The 17529-nt window shown below is 47.8% G+C and overlaps 1 protein-coding gene across 2 annotated transcripts in view; it reads left to right on the forward strand.

Moving 5' to 3' along the window:
• Positions 1 to 17529, forward strand: part of FAM151B (family with sequence similarity 151 member B) — a 564366-nt gene that overhangs the window by 412778 nt on the left and 134059 nt on the right. For both annotated transcript variants that reach the window (XM_078675308.1, XM_078675309.1), the window contains one exon: positions 2598 to 2733. In XM_078675308.1, the coding sequence (XP_078531434.1) occupies positions 2598 to 2733 (136 nt within the window). The remainder of the gene's footprint in view (positions 1 to 2597; positions 2734 to 17529) is intronic.

The following is a 17529-nucleotide window of genomic DNA, read 5'->3' on the forward strand; positions in this document are numbered from 1 at the left end:
ACAGCCAAGAACAATTGAACACCCTTGTGAAATTGAACACTCCCTGCGTTTCTCAATTGTTTAAGATCCAAAGGTTTTTGTGGGGTTATTGTTCCTAGCACAGTCAGGTAAGGCTTGGTGGTCCAGCCCAGAGTGCTTTAAAAGGATATATATGAAGAACAAGAGAGATGTAAAAGCACAACAAGGGATGCCAATTCCTAAGACGGTCCTTCAGTATAGCTTCCCTTTCTCCGTTAGATTGAAGGCAGCATCTGTATTTGTCCAGCTGCATCTGTGAGTGATAAAATTGATCAGATCTTCATGTCCAATTGTCAAAGTTTTTCACATATTTCTGTTAGTCTTTTGTGGGTATTGCTGAAAATGGATGCTCATTTTGACCTAGATGTACTTCAGAACCTATTTTTTCTTCTGTAATGACTGTTTATTTATCAGTGCTCAATCAACAGTTCATTGAAATTAAAGTTCCAGTATATCATCAATCCATATGCCAGAATGCACAATAGTTACATCAACAATCGCTTTTAAAAATCCGACTCACAGTTGTACACCTTTCTCCTGCCTATACCTAGGTGTCCCTATCTACAGCCCTCGGTGTTCCTGCCAATCCCCCATACCTTCTCCCGTTTACCTGGTCATCCTCTACTCATATAGATTGTATTTTTGACCCCCCAGCACCAATTCAGGTCTGCCTTCCAGTCAGCCACCCTCGGGAGAGAAGCCGGCCCTCGGCCCTGTGCTATATTGAGCTTGGCCACCACCACGGCCAGCGCCAACCATATATTTTTTTATATCTCCATTTCGCTCATGGCCATTCTGTCTACTCTGAAGGACGGATCAGCTTGGTCCCCAAATATACCTTTGTTCATTGTGACTAACTGTGCGGCCCAATAGTACTTCTTGACATCAGGCATTGCTAGCCCTCCTTCGTAGACCCCTCTCTGCAACTTTTGTAGGGCCATATGGGAGGTACCGCCATTCCACAACAGTAGTCGTTCCGCATTTCCCTTCTAGAAAAAAGCTTGCGGAATTAGAAAGGGCGTCTTTTGCAAAATATACAGCAGGCACATGAAAGTCCTCATTTGAATCATGGCCGCTCGGTCCATTAATTGAAGCAAAAGCTTCTGCCAAGGCTGGGCAGCTCTACAGAATCGATCCAATTGGACGGCCAGGTTCTTAGCATAAAAGGTCTGCTTCTTTCTAGTCACATATATGCCCAGGTATTTAAAGCCAGACACCTCTGCTGGGACCCTACATCTAGAAGTCAGGTTGGGTATTCCCAGCCCACCAGCGGAAACAGTAGGGACTTGTCCCAATGTATACGATATCCTGAGTGGTTTCCCAATATGTGGAGAATCTGTTAAATCCTATCAATGGAATGCATGGGCCTCGTGACATATAGTAGGACATTGTCCGCGTATGATGAGATACATTCATCTCAATCACCTCTCACTGGAGTGCTCCAGATAAGGGTATCTTTACGCATCCATGCCGCCAATGGCTTCAGGGCCAAAACAAAGAGCGTTGGGGTCAGGAGGGAAACATGTCTCATACCTTTTCAGAGGTCAAACACCCTGGGCCCGAATTATTGACTTGTACTCTTATTAGCGGATGGGCGTATAGAAGCCTGACCCACCCAATGAACCTGTGCCCAAAACCTAGACGTGTTAAAACAGCAAAAAGGTATCTCCATTCCACGTTATCGAATGCCATTTTAGCTCTATGGACAGAAGAGCCACCGGTTCTGTAAAAGCGGATTCCGTCACATGCATGATCCCAGATAGCCTTCATAGATTTAGTCTTGTTCCCCTATGCAGCATAAATCCAGTTTGATCTGAATGAATCAGAGATATTATCACTGTTCGCAGGCAAATCGCTAAGGCCTTGGCCAATACTTTAGCCTCGTAGTTCAGCAGTGAGAATGGTCTATATGACCCACAGCCTGTTGGTGGTTTACCCTCTTTAGGGATCACCACTATCACTGCCGTTCATTGGTCCTCCAGTAATGTTCCATCCTTCCTGGCCCCTTGGAACATATTTAGAAGTTATTCCGCTGTCTTGTTTAACATACATTTGAATAATTCGCCAGGAGCCCTTCTGCCTCACCTCCTTCCCACATTACAAGGTGTGCACTGCTGTACTCATTTCCTCTACTGTCAGGTTTTGCTCTAGTAAGTCTCGGTGTTCTTCTGTCAGCTGAGGGAGGGTCCCACCCGGGAGGGTCCCACCGCTCAGAAATTCCTCACAGGCAGCACCTGACATCTCGGAAGTGGACATCTAGAGAGCCTCATAATAAGCAGCGGAAGCCTCGGTGATTTCTTTTCCCGTTATGTGTCGCTTCCCTTTCCCATCCACTATCTCTGGTATAGTCCATGCCTTGGTATTGTCAGCTGTCAGGTTATTTTGCAATATAGTAAATGCTTTAGTATAATGAGCTATGTTAGTGTCCTACCATTAGGTTGCTGAAGGATAAACATGCTGCTGTTACTAAGTAATTGCTTTTGTTCTGCAATGCGTTTCAGTTCATGTATTTTTTATCCAAAGCATTGCCGATGTGTGCAAACCTTAAAATATGGCAAATGTTTCTTTCTGTGCTATAGGCTACAGTTGGGAGATGGTAAAACAAATGGAATATATATGCAGCCCTCTTAGCCAGCCTGTGACATTCCCTGTCAGAGCTGCTCTGGTTCGTCACTCGTGGGAGGAGCTCCTTTGGTTGCTACAGCAGTCAAACAGGTAAGAGTTTTTTTTAATATCAAAACCCTTCTACACAACTTATCATCACATTGTAGTGTGTTGGAGAAAAGTAATGTTTCAGCCTCTGACATATAATTGACCCAGCCAGTCAAGATCAAGAATACTCCGTATTTAGTGTCACGGTGGGTAGTTGTCCCCGATTTCCAATATGTCTGCCGGTTGAAATGACTGGGTTATTACCAAGGTGAATTGTCCCTCGGAGCTCATGCAGCCATTTGAGTTAGTTCGAAGACTCCTGCTACAATGTTCTGCATAGGTTTTATCACTGGGTATGTTCCTTGAGGGTGTTGTACAGGGAATAGGTCGAACATCATAACCATTGTTCTGGAGAATATTGCATAATTTTAAGATAATTGTTGCTTTTAACCCCTTTGCTGCTAGGCTTTTTACTCACCTGTGCTAAGCCTGTTTGTGGCTATTTGGGGTTGTCGTGAACTACCCCAAATAGCCATAAAAAGGCTTAGCACAGTGGGGTAAAAGGCCTAGGCTAAGACCCCTGTAACTTTTTGACCACATAAGGATTCCACTCCAAATTTGCTTCCTTTTCTTCCAACATCATGGGGATTTAAAAGGTACCCAGGGTTTGTTGATTCCCCTGGAGGGGACCCTGAAGTTGGCCAATATACAGCAAAATGTTGTTTTCACCTGTAACTTGTTCTAAGTATGACAGATTTTTGAAAGCAATATACTGTTACATCCGTTGGACCCTTCTGATTGTGGGGATATATAGGACTTGTAGGCCCAGCAAGAACCCAATAACAGCAGCGTCTTGGTATGGTTTTAATTGTGTACTGAATATATAGCAGATCATTTGGAAAAATATGAACAGTGAAAAATCGGTATGGAAGACACCTATGTATTTCTGAAATGGGGACAAAATATAGAGTTTAGAAACGGTAGCTATGTGCACATCTCCGAAATTGTGGGTACCCATACCACATGTGAATTATAGGACCTTTTTCAAAGTGAATTCTTTTTTACACATTGTCTTACATTTGGAAGGTAGAAATGCATCGAAAGTCAATAGGTAATAACAGTAGTTCCACAATTCTGTGTTCCCGTAAGTCTCCCAATAAAAATAGTACCTTACTTGTGTGGGTCGGACTAGTACCCGCGTCAGGAAACGTCCCAAAACGCAACGTGGACACTTCACATTTTTTCAGTGAAAACAGACCCTTTTTTTGCAAAGTGCCTAGCTGCGGATTTTGAACCCTAGCTCAGGCGGCACCTAGGGAAACCTAGCAAACCTATACATTTTTGAAAACTAGACACCTAGAGTAATCTAGGATGGGGTGACTTGAGTGGCTCTCACCAGGATCTGTTACCCAGAATCCCTTGCAAACCTCAAACTTTGTAAAAAGAAAACACATTTTCCTCACAACTTCTGGAATCTGAGTGGATCCACAAAATTCCTCTCAGCTCGCATTCTCCAAAGTCTTCAAAGAGAAATGGTACCTCACTTGTGTGGGTAGGCCTAGTGCCCCCGACAGGAAACGGCCCAAAATGCAATGTGGACACACCACATTTTTTTTTTCTAAACAGTTTTTATTGTGCCTTACAGCCATATACACCCAGGTGAAACCTGGAAAATTGACATATACACAGGTATGTAGAATAGTATTGCTGATATCGACAGTTATTTTTCTAGATACAACAATAACACATATAAAACTAATTGTCATGTTGTGAATAACATTACCCATTGTCGTCTGCCCGCTGCCCCCCCAGCCTTTACAATTTAGGATATAGAATAAGAAAGTTTCTCCCTGAGTCATTATTCCACAGTCACTGCAGCCTGCGAAATCGAGGGAACCGGTTCCAGATAGAGACCTCAGTAGTCTTCTCATTTTTCCCATATCTTGGAATGTTTCTGAGGACATCCTCTCACTTTAAAAATTGGTATTTCCAAGCCCATACATAAATCCATGCCCTTCCTCCACACCTCCACCCGGGGAGAAGATGAAGCCCTCCATGCCCTGGCTATGTTGTGCTTCGCCACTGTAAGTCCCAAGAACAATAGATGGCGTTTATATCTATTACCTCCTATACCATCTGTAACATGCAAGAGGGCTAGTTTTGACGAGGCGGGCACGTCCCACCCAAGGACCTCCGAAAGGGAGCTCAAGACCCCCTGCCAGAACCTCTGGAGTGCCGCACACTACCAGCCCATATGAAACCAAGTGCCCTCTTCAGAAATACATCTCAGGCATATAGGGGAGTCCACCAGACCAGCCCTCCACAGTCTATGCCTAGTGGAATAGACCCGGTTGGGGTATTTTAATTGTATAAGTCTAAGACGTGATGCTATGGCCGCCCCACGCGGGGATTCTATTGCCTCAGTCCAGTCATCTTCGTCCAACTCTCCCAGGTCACCATGCCAGGCCTCCAGAAGTGTTGCCAGTGTGGTGTGGCTGTTAGTAACTATCATGTTATATATTTTGGTAATCTTATGATCGTCCAGGTCTCCCATAAAAACCTTGGCCTCAATGGGGTTGAACTCTGTAAGGGCGTCTAGGTGTAGAATTGACGGTGACAGGGCATGTCTGAACTGGAGATATTTGTAGAAATGTGTATTGGGCATTTCAAATTCCCTCTGATGCTCCTGGAATGTTTTTAAAATCGGTCCACGCATGACCTCCCCCAACGTAGAGATACCTATGGTCTCCGATCCACTAAATCCAGTCAACGTAGGGAGCTGAGGCAAAATACCAATGTGCTAAAGGGGGGTCTCCCGGTCAGTCGCCACCACCATTCCAAGCGGCGCAGGGCCTCCCTCCATAATGTGAAAACAGTCCTTGTAGCCGGCAGAAGGGTTTGCAGCATCGAGCCGGAGTAGAAACTAGTGTGTAATGTTGTCTCACCCTTTAGCCAGCTTTCCGAAATATACGCCAGGTCCTGCCTATCCCCGTACCACCATTCATTTAACACCATAAGATGGGACACTGCATAATATGCCTTGATAACTGGAGTAGCCATTCCCCCGCAGTACGTAGATTGGAAACAGGTTTTCAGGGCAACCCGGGCGGACCACTCACTCCAGAGGAATTGGCCCAGCAATGCATTAACCACGTGGTCAGGATTGGATATGGATGATTCTGTAACTGATAGAGTAGGCGTGGGAGGGAGACCATTTTAAAAATTGCAGATCGGCCGAACAGGGACCGTGGTAGGTGAGACCAGGTCCTGAGCTGTGCTTTAGTCTGCGTCCTCAATGGGGCCAGATTTCTTACACATAGATTCGATTGGAAGGGAGCTAGGCACACCCCAAGTTACTTGAACCCCTCCGCTACCACCGTTACCTCCCTGGACCACGTGCCAAGGTTTGTCCTCCCCTCTTCCCCTCCTGCCCCCCCAAAGGAAAAATGTACTGGCATTCATATGGAGGCCAGATGTCTCTCCAAAAATCTGCATGATTCAAAGTATCCTAGGTCCTGACCAGTTAAGATCAGTGAGAAAAAACAGCAAATCATCTGCATATAGCGCTATGCGGTCCGAGACGCCCCTGGCCCATTTAAAGCCCTGGAGTTGCGCATCTATTCTGACCCATGCTGTGAGCAGCTCCATAGTGAGCGCGAACAGTATGGGGAGAGGGGGCATCCCTGACGAGTCCCTCGTCCAATAGAGAATGACTGGGAGGTGGCGTCTGCCCCATGCACCGACGCTCTACTATCTATATACAAGAGTCGTATGTAGGCCAGAAGCTGAGGGACAAAGTTCAATTTACTTAGCAGTGCGAAGAGGCAGGTCCCACTAATTGAATCAAATACTTTATCGATATCTGCTTACAGCAGGGCTGCCAAACACTCTAACCGATCCGCTGCCACAATGGCATTTTGGGCCCAGCGGATATTATGCCTCGTAGCGCGGCTGTGCATTATGCCCCCTGGTCTGGGCAGATGAGATTGGGGATGTGGGGCAATAAACAGTTTGCAATGGCCTTAGCCATCAGCTTAGCCTCAACATTCAATAATGAAATGGGGCGGTATGAGTGATGTTCACGGGGTCTGCCTGGTTTTAGAAAAACGACCACCTCCGGGTGTCTCCAGTCCTGTGAAAGGTATCCTGTCTCTATAGCGGCATGAATCACTTCCAGGTAATGAGCAAGGAGCAGAACCCGGAATGCCTTAAAAATTCACTGGGAAGAGACAAGGGCCTCAAATACGCCATGTTGTTCCAGGCGCGTCTTAGGGTACAGGCCAGGGGGAGAACCAGGTTCTTTGAGGCTCCGGAGGACGCTGCTGATTGGCTGGACAAGTGGAGAGACCCAACGGATCATAGCTCCCAGCGAGACTAGGAGATACCGGGCTCTGGTCAATTGACTTGTGTTTTTTTAGATACTGGTTGAGCCCCCAGTTTTTATAGTCTCTCTGTAATAATGTATGTGGGGTCGTGTGCCATAGCATAACAGTATTTGGCCGACTGACTCGGGGTGCTTCATTTACAATACATTTTGGGAGGGAGGGGAGGGAGGGATGGAGGAGAGTGTACCCCAATTTTCTTCATTTAGTTCCATTTAACGGGCGACAGGCACTCTGCATTGTTGTAATCATGGGCAGTTCGGAGCCCAGAGTGCAGGGGAGCAGGGAGGGGGGGAGTTGGTGTTCAAGTATTGTTACATGTTTTTAAGGAATCATCAAGGCATCGCAATCCAGCAGCACAGACACAGTGGTGACACGTGAATGTCCATGAATACGCAATGGGACAAAGTGTTCAAATTGATGAGCTGGAATGTTAATGGTCTGGGGACAAAGTGTAGAGAACAGTGGTGCTACAATATATCAAGAGTCACGTCCCTGACGTAGTGCTATTGCAGGAGACACATCTGGCGGGGAACTCGTGTAAAGCCCTCATTAGGTGGGGATACAACCTTGTGGCGCACTCAGGCTTTACCTCCGGATCGAGGGGAACAGGCATATTGCTCAGGAACTCCTTTCTCCTGACGGTTAAATCTACATGGGTGGACATGGGGTGGAGATATGCGGGCATTACGGGACAATGGGAAGGAAAGGTATTGACCCTCATGTTGGTTTACGTGCCGCCGGCTCTCCAGGAACTCGCCTTTAACCACTTCACCGCGGGACTAATTCCCTCGCGGCGCTGAGAGAAGGGGGGGTGCTCGCAGTGCCACAGTGCCTGTGACGAGCTCAGCTCGTCACGCTGCACAGTGCTCATGATGAGCTGACCTCGTCATGACCACTCCCATTTTTCAGAACGTTCAGCACAGTGGGGCAATTAGCCCCGTGTGTGAACTCCGCGCGTGTCATGACGAGCTCAGCTCGTCATCAGCACAGCGCAACCGTGCCTCATGATGAGCTCAGCTCGTCATGAGCAAGGGAGGGGTTAAAGACTTGGGCTCCATTCTGTTGACGATGCCAGATGGACTCCTAATAGTGGGAGGGGACCTGAATGCAGTGGTTAACGGCACCCAAGACAGAAGCCCGCCATGACAGCTTCGGCCTTCCAACAGCTGGATACCGAATTTTTGGGGAGCTTTGGGGTTGCAGGATATATGGCGTTCATTTCACCCTAATACCACCCAATACACCTTCCACTCGGGTGCTCACAACAGTCAATCAAGAATAGATTACTTACTAGCTCCCCCAGACCACCTGCAATGCATATGAGACATTAGGCACATGGCGAGGGGTATATCCAATTGTTCCCCGTTGTGGGTGCACCTGGTGGCGGGCCATCACAGAGTGGGAAGGGTAGCCCCCACCAACCCTTGGCATCTTCGCAATCCGGTAGTTCACAAAGCACTACATACCATGATCGAACAATACATCCTAGAAAATGTGGGATCGGTGAGCTCTCAGCAGATACTATGGGAAGCATTTAAGACGGTGGTTAGGGGCCAAGCCCTTTCCCAAATAGCGGGGGTGAGAAAGGAAAAGATTGAGGAGGAAGCGCTAGAGACGGAGATCCTCCGATTGGAAGAGGAAATGACGGAGAGACCCAGCCCAGACACCCTACACCTTTAACAGTTAAAAAGGGATAGCTACAGGGCCCTAGTGACAAACAGGGCCAAGGAACTGGGAAGTGAGACGCTAGGCAGAATCTACAATCAAGGGGATAAAGCTGGGAAATTGATCGCTTGGTTAGACAAACAAAAGCTCGCAAACAGGCTGGTTGGTGCCAGAATTAATTGACGAAAGCCGCACGCATAATCACGAACCCACAAGACATCGCAAACACATTTGCTGCCCACTTTAAACAGATTTATGCCTCACAGAACTCCTACACACTACTTGACTCTACCGACCTCCTACGAGATATAACACTACCTAAACTCTCGGTGTCGGAGTTCGACTACCTGGAGGGGGCGCTCACACCGGATGAGGTGGCACAGGCGGTCAGGGGGCTTGATTCGGGGAAGGCATCAGGACTCAATGGTCTACCCATTGAGCTCTATAAACTTGGGACGGACATTCTTGCCCTCCACTTGTGTAAAATATTTGAGGAGAGTAAAGAGCTCGGGGAGCTGCCTCAAGACCAAAGAATCACAACCCTAGTGATGATCCCCAAGGAAGGTAAAAGCTAGACAGATTATTCCTCTTACAGGCCAATCTCCCTATTTAATGCCGAGCCAAAGATCTTAGCTAAACTCCTCGCCAATAGACTGATCAAAGTCATTAATAACCTGGTGCACCCGGACCAATCCGGCTTTATGACTCAGCGTAACACTGCATTAAATTTGCGCAGAGTGCACGGGGTGATGGGGAGGGCAGCCACCATACAAGAGGAAGCGGTGTTGGTGTCTCTAGATGCCTCCATGGCATTCGATATGCTCAAATGGCCATATCGATTTGATGTTCTTGAGAAAATGGGGTTTGGGCCCCAATTATTCGGGTGGTTGCGACTCCTCTATTCGAAACCAGTAGCCCATATAGTGATAAACAACAAAACATCTGAGGTGTTCGAACTTAGTAGAGGCACCAGGCAGGGATGCACACTTTCTCCCCTCCTGTTTGCCTTGGCCCTAGAACCCCTGGCATCCAGGGTAAGGAGGGATCCGGTGATTCAAAGCTTTAAGTGGGCTGAATCGTGGGAGGACCGCATCTCATTATATGCGGACAACATATTGCTGTTTCTAACATTCCCGAAGGCCTCGCTCACAGCAGTATTTGATATCTTCGCCATCATTGGCAGATACTCACGGTATTCAATAAATTGGCTCAAATCAGTATTGTACATCCTAAAGGGACCCCTCACGGGCCTTCCCGGGGAACTGCCCGATACAGATCACATTTCCATTTATTTCATTTCATTTGAATCGCGCATAAATCACCCAAAGGTCTCAGAGCGCTAGCAGGAAAAAAGGAACCTCATGACCAACTGACGCAGGAAGTAGGAGGGCTCAACTAGCTAGAAGAGCCAGGTTTTAAGCTGTCTTCGAAATTTAACATGATCAGGCTCTAACCTCAGCTGGATGGGGAGGGAGTTCCAGGCTTCTGGGGCAGATTTAGTGAAGGCTCTGTCTCCATTTCTGACTGTTCGAACTCTAGGTACAGAGAGAAGGGCTTTGCTTGAAGAACGTAACGTTCTACTTGGGACGTGGGCCTTGAGCTTATGTTCGAGATAGACAGGTCTGTAGCCATTTACGGCTTTATGGACTAGGCAGCATAATTTGAACTTTATGCGTGTTGGTATGGGTAGCCAGTGCAGAGTCTTGAGGCAGGCGGCTGAAGGGGTACGAGGGGGTAGATCTAGTACTAGCCTAGCAGCAGTGTTTTGGAGGACTTGCAGTCTTTTCAATAGTGTTAGGTTGATGGCTGAGAAAAGGGCATTTCCGTAGTCTATCCTGTTAATAATGAGTCCTTGGACTAGGGGCATACGTGCTGAAAGTGGGATCCATTTAAAGATCTTCCCCAGACTACGCATCTGGCCGTAGCTATTTCCCACTGTTTTCCTGATGTGTTCAGACATGGTTAACTTATCGTGTATTGTTACTCCAAGATTCCTGACAGAGGGCTTGGGGACTGGGCAAAGACCGAGGGAGACTGGCCACCAGTCTGATGACCAAATTTGGTCGGCTTTGCCAAAAAGCATGACCTCAGTCTTTCCAGCGTTCATCATAAGATAATTCCTGGTCATCCATTCTTGTATACTGACATACAGTTTTGTAACCTACTTTTTATATCATCAGGATTTTGGTTGATAGTGACGAAGATTTGAGTATCGTCAGCATAGGATATGGTTCCAAAACCGTGTGCTCTGATGAGCTTCGCCAGGGGAGAGACATATACATTAAAAAGAGTCGGGCTCAGAATGGATCCCTGTGGGACACCCTTATCATTTTCATAGAAAATGGAGGAGTGGGAGCCTAGCTGGACCCTGGACTGTCTGTTGCCAAGATAGCTTGTCAGTCATCGAAGTGCGGCGCCCTCGACACCAGCCTCAGCAAGGCGCTATAGCAGAACGCGATGCGAGATGGTGTCGAAGGCTGCAGACAGGTCCAGCAAGATCAGTATAGCCGATTGTTTAGAGTCCAAAGACAGTCTTATATTGTCCACGACCTCAAGCAGGGCCGTTTCGTGCTGTGGGATGCCCTGAAACCAGATTGGGATGGGTCGAGGAGTTTGTTGGACTCTAGGTGGGCAATAAGCTGTTTATTTATTAGAGCTTCCATGGTTTTTCCAAAGAGTGGTAAAAGGGAGATTGGTCGATAGTTTACAAGTTGATCCGGGTCAGCCATGGGTTTCTTTAGAATGGGCCTAATTACTGCCTCCTTCCAGTGCTTGGGGACAACACAGTGGTGTAGGGATTGATTGAAAATGTTGGTTAAGATGGGGATCAGTACTGGGGAGATTTTAGATATAACTTGCGGAGAGGCAGGATCTCCCGGGGCTCCAGACTTCATTTTCAGCAAGATTTGGTTCACCTCATTTTCTAAGAAGGGTGAGAAATGACTTAGTGTGGCAGAATGATCATTGGGGATGTTTTGCCCGTTGACGTTTGGGGTAGTGGTTTCGTCTTTTGTCATTAATTGGGGAAGACTTTATGAATGTCATTAAATTTCTCATGAAAGTAGGAGGCTACACATTCCACCCAGTCCTTCGAATCGGGGGGCGCCTGCCGCGTTCCTGCTGGATTAGTGAATTCCTTAACAATGTTAAAGAGTTCTCTTTGTGAATTGGCTGCTAATGTAATCCTGTTGCCTAAGTAGACTTTTTTTGCCTCAGCTATGTCCTTCATATACTGCTGATGTGCAGTTTTATATCTTTCCCTATCTTGGACATTTTTTGTGTGTCGCCATTTCCGTTCTGCCATCCTGGTAGAGTGTTTTATTTGCTTTAACTCTGGCGTAAACCAGGGTGAATTGTTTTTCGGAGGTTTGGATTCGCGCATGGGGGCTATGTCATCTAAAGCAAGAGTGATTGCCGATTCAAGTTTCATGGCGGCTAAGCTAGGGTTAGTGCATTGGGAAATGGTAGGAGGGGAAAATTTAGCGGCAAAGGCAGACAGGGTGATTTTATTCCATGGCCTGCTCATTTTTAGCTTGGTTGGGCGTGTTGCCGGGGCCTGAAAGCCATTTATAACAAATTTTATAATGAAATGGTCCGACCAAAAAACTGGGTCGGTCTGTGTAATCGCTACATTTGGAGAGTTGGTACATACAAAGTCAAGAGTATGGCCGGCTACGTGGGTTGGACCTGTTGGAAGTAGGCATAACTGTAAGCATCACTACACAGGGCTTCAAATACCTCAGCATCTATATCACTTCTAAACCCGCAGATAGATTCGCTCAGAACCTACTCCCTCCCTTGCAGAGATTGAAGAAGGACTCAGAGCGTTGGATGAGGCTTCCGCTCTTGCTGCTGGGCAGAGCGTCCCTATTCAAAATGATGTCCCTACCCCGGTTCATATACGTTCTGCAAAACTCATTAGATTTAGTTCCCGTAAGCTATTTCAAAGAAATTGATACTCTACAACGCCGACTACTATGGAATGGAAAGCTACGTATAGTACTTTCTAAACGGAATCTCACCTTGTATGATGGGGGTATCGCCCTCCCTGATCTTAAAAAATATTATTGGGCAGCTCACCTGACAGCCATTAATCATGGCACTTACAGGCAGGCTGGTGACCCGGGCTACGCGATAGATTGTTGGGTGCTACCTGGAGGGAACTATAACTGTGCGCTCTATTCGAATGCCAGAAAACACCACCTGGCCGGACCAACCAAGCAATCTGTGCAGGTTTGGAACGTGGCTACCAGAAGTATGGGGTGGGACCATAGGATAACTCTGGCTACGCCATTATGGGATTCGGAGCTGCTTGGGAACCTGTGGTCAACTAAAGGTTTTGACAAGTGGGACCTCATAGGTATATCAAACATAGGCGACCTATGGATAAAGGGTGAGATCAAGTCATTTTCAGCCCTGCAACAGGAATATGATCTTGCTCCTACAGAGTACTTTAGATACTTACAAGTCCGCCACGCCTTGCAGTCCTGCCTCCAAAAGGGAGAGACCCCCCCGACTCCTCACCTCTGAGGACAGACTCCTCGATGGCTATTTACCTACAAAGGCCCTGTCGCTCACCTACAAAAAGTTAGTGAATCACTCTGGAGGCCCCCTTTTCAAATTGCGGGACAAGTAGGAAAGGGATAATACTTGACGATGAAGACTGGGCAATAGCGGTAGCTTCACCACAGGAAGTAGCCATTGCAGCGAGGCTAGTACAACTCAAAATCTTGCACCGGATCTACATCACGGAACCCGGTATGGTGCAAATGGGAAGAGCAGTGGATGGTAAATGTAGAAGGGGCTGTGGAAGTGAAGGCACGTTCCTCCACATACTGTGGGAATGCATATTTGTCCAGAAGTACTGGAAGAAGATACATGAGGTGCTGGGCGAAGTGTTAACTCATGCACTCCCTCTGGAGGCTAAGAGATGTCTCCTGAATGTATGGGAGCCCATGGATCTAAACAAAATACGCATCACTTGGGTTACGTTGGGGTTGACGATAGCGAAATTTAACATTGCTCAGAAATGGGGGGCATCTCGGGCACCTGCAGTCTCCGCATGGAAGAGGGATATGGATTGGTGCATGTCCCGTGAAAAATATGTCTATGTGGCATGGGGATGTCTCAAAAATTGGTCCCGCATTTGAAATGACTGGAATGAGTATAGAGGGAACATTTGTACCTCACCACTGGTACCAGCTCAAGATGAATCATTGTAGACATGACGCAAGTAACCAATTGTTACAATATTGTACATTATTATCTGGGTAAGAACCTTGTCATGATAAAAAATGAGAATGTACAGAGTTTTGCCTTGTGACATTGATTCCTACTGCTAATAAAAATATATATTTTTTTTAATTCACTGGGGAAGCAGTTGGGCCCGGAGCTTTACCAGAGCACATCTGGCCCAGTGCAGATGTAAGTTCATCAACTGATAATGGAACGTCTAGTTCGTCCCACACCGCGTCCGAGGCTGCCCTGGAGCAGATCATCTAAGAAACAATGGATTGTGGCCATTGGTAGGATTTCTTTGGCAGCATAGAGTCATGCATGTGAGTCGGCAAAACTCGCAGCGATTCGAGCTGGATTAGTCAGTATAATGCCGGTGGAACTCTGGATATCGGGGATGGAGCGTGGCTGCAGCGCCCGCTGACAGAGCTGATGCAGTAGTGCACTAGACTTGACCCCCCATTGACATATCTTGCTACGGGTAGTGAGCCATGCAAATCTGGCCTCCTCCAATAGCTCATTAGAGTACAGCTGTTGTGTGAGGAGTAATTGTTGGTGTGCAATGTTTCCCTCTACTCCTCTGCTCTCTTGAACAAGATCAGTGCGTTGAACCTCCAATTGAGTCATTTTCTCCCGTTTCTTGCGGCGTTGTGCCACACAGAAGAATATATCAGCGCTTCTTATAGTAGGTTAATGGCCTCACACACTACTTCTAGCGACTCCACCGATCCTGTGTTGTGCCCAAAGTAATCTATGATGGCCTGGTGCATATGTAGTTTGGACTGGTGGTACTGCAGGTGCCACGCCGAAAGGTACCATTGGAACGCCAGATGCCGCTGGCCTAGTGATAGCTCCAGTGTCCACCGGGTAGTGATCGAAGAGTCCTCGGGGTAATATCTCCGCCCCCCATTCTATGGATGAACCCCAATGGTATAAATAAATAGTCGAAGTGAGCAATGGAGTCATGCGTATTTCAGTAGTACTTAAACTTTTGAGATATGGGATGTAGTCTCCCCCACGTATTTATCCAATCTATCCCGTTCGTCATAGGCTGCAACCTGGACCCCGTTGTAGCACCGACCTCCCACCACCACGCCATCTGTCGCGAGAGGAGCACATTACGTCATTCCAGTCTCCTCCAGCTACTGTTTGACCGCATCGGATCTCAGCCCAGGTGCTCGTCAAACGTTCGACAAAGGTCCAGGTCAGGGGGGAGCATAAATACTACCCAGGGTAGCCGCCTACCCATATGGTGTTCCTGTTACTATAGCAAAGCGTCCTTGGGGAGGGTCTAACCAGGATCTAAGAAGTGAAAAAGGAACTCTCCGATGGACTAGGATCGCCACCCCACGGGAGCCCCTCGTAAATCCAGAGTGATACATCTGGGCATATCCGAACCGGCACAAACAGGGCACTTTGTTGCCCAGGTCTCTTGTAGGAGTAGTATATCAGCTCTATACCGCTTAGCCTGTCTGAGTACGGCATCCCGTTTCATTTTATCTAGCATGCCCCGTACATTTCAGCTGATTATATGCAGTTCTATCCCGGGGGCCTCTATCCTAGTCTGAGACGCAGATCTACGCAAAGCGATTGTAAGTGGGGGAGCCTATAGACGACCATCGCTTGGGGGCATGCGCGCATCAGGTGTAATGGGATGGCATGAAAAACAACATCAACAACATGAAATTGCCCCATGAGAACCCCCCCCCCCCCCCCCCCCCCCCCAATGGATCACATATAACTGTCACTGAGACATTCTAGAGTCATCTGAGGTCAAAGAATGTCTCTGAAGGAATTTAGCCAAAGAGTATGATTCTGCATCGTACACTGCATTTGCCACTTCTTGCGGTCTAGAGACCAATCTTGTGGTAGTTAATTTCAGCTGGGAGTCATCAGATTTTACAATGGAATGATTTTGGGTTCTGGATCTGCGCTTGGACCGTGATCTATGTTGTTGTTCATCTTTGGACTTAGATGATTTGTAGTTTCCATCCACGGATGATGAGTCTGAGTCTAGCCTTGGAGGCATGTGTGGTTTTGTCTTGATAGTTCCATCTGTCCAGGCAATCGCCTCTTCCGGCGTATCAAATAAAAGACATTGCGATTTGTAGTATACTCCAAGGCGGGCCGGGTTTAGAAAGGGGTATTGGAGTATAAGGGCATGGAGTCGGACCTTCGCCTCCGTGAAAGACTGCCGTCGTTGTTGAACCAGCCATGTATAGTCTGGAAATATCATTATGCGGGATAAAAAATAAAGTAGTGAGGCTTTAAGCCTGGCCTGTTGCGAGATTACATCTCGATCATTGTAGTTAAGAATTTTAGCAATGATCAGTTGTGGTCAAGCTCCGGGGGGAGTTTTTAGAGCGGGCTCACCGGGCCCTGCTTCAATCACAAAGCATTGTGATAGGGAGCCAGGGAGAAGCCATTCCTTAAGCCACGTCATTAGAATTTTTTTGTATTGAGCTGCCATTTTGTTTCACGAGTGTGCGTGGAGCTCAGCGCAGCAAAGTGGCGTTGAAGTTGAAGCCGCCTGTGGGAGCTGAGTGAGAGAAGTAAAGACCGGAAGGGAACCCCTCCAACAAAGTGATACCTGCGGTGAGCAGTCAGAGGAACGCACCATTGTGGGGGTCGTGGTTGATTTGCAGCCTTGGGATAGCTACGCAAAAGTGCGAGACCTACACCTGTAAGACGGGACTGACAGAGCATAGCGCTTCTCAGGGAAGACGGAGCCTTTTTCTGTTGCTCATTCCCTCAACCTCGAGGAGCGGTGTCTTGAAGTCACGCTTTACCGCACTTGGGGCAGAAAATAGCGACTTTGCGAGTTTAGGCTGGGCACTCCGGGAACAAGTAGAGGTTGCGGCCAGAATAGGAGAGGAGGAAACATTGTGGTCAGTGGGGGCCTGGCCTGGTAGCACGTTGCTAGCCACACTTGACCAAGGAGCTTCCCTGTACACTACAGCGAGAACCTAGCGGCTGGCGCGAGCGGTGGGGCATTGGATACTGGTGGCGCTCTGCGAGGGACACCGCTCCATTTGAAGCCTGATAAACAACGCGGACTGGGGTAGCTGGCAGTCCCCTCGATCCCCGGTTGGCATCCGAAGTGCAGAGCCCTGGGGCTTGTGTGTTGGGGAGTCCTGCCTGGAAGTGCCTACCCCCCCGCCCCCCCCGAGCCTGAAGACCCCAGCCCAGATATCAGGGGGAAGTTAGTGGCCATGGAAAAAAGCTTGCAAAGCGGAACCGCCTCTCTGGGCACGAAGATGGGCGCCCTCTCCTACCAGATGGACAGGATTGTGGAGCGGTTAGACAAGCATGCAGAACACTTAGATACATCAGAGCGCAGGCTGACGGAGGTGGAAGAAGCACAAACTATGTTGGACACAGAACATAAGCAACTGGGGAGAGTCTTGCACGTACTCCAGGATAACACGGAGGACTTAGAAGCCCGTTCACGTCGATGTAACCTCAGAATCACCGGGAACATGGAGCACTTTATAGAAAAACTGTTGGTAGTGCTGCTGCGGGAGGGGTCTTCTCTGCCATGTTCATAGTGGAGAGAGCGCATCGATCCCTGGGA

The sequence above is a fragment of the Lissotriton helveticus genome, chromosome 2_1, assembly GCF_964261635.1.
Source record: "Lissotriton helveticus chromosome 2_1, aLisHel1.1, whole genome shotgun sequence".
NCBI lineage: Eukaryota > Metazoa > Chordata > Amphibia > Caudata > Salamandridae > Lissotriton > Lissotriton helveticus.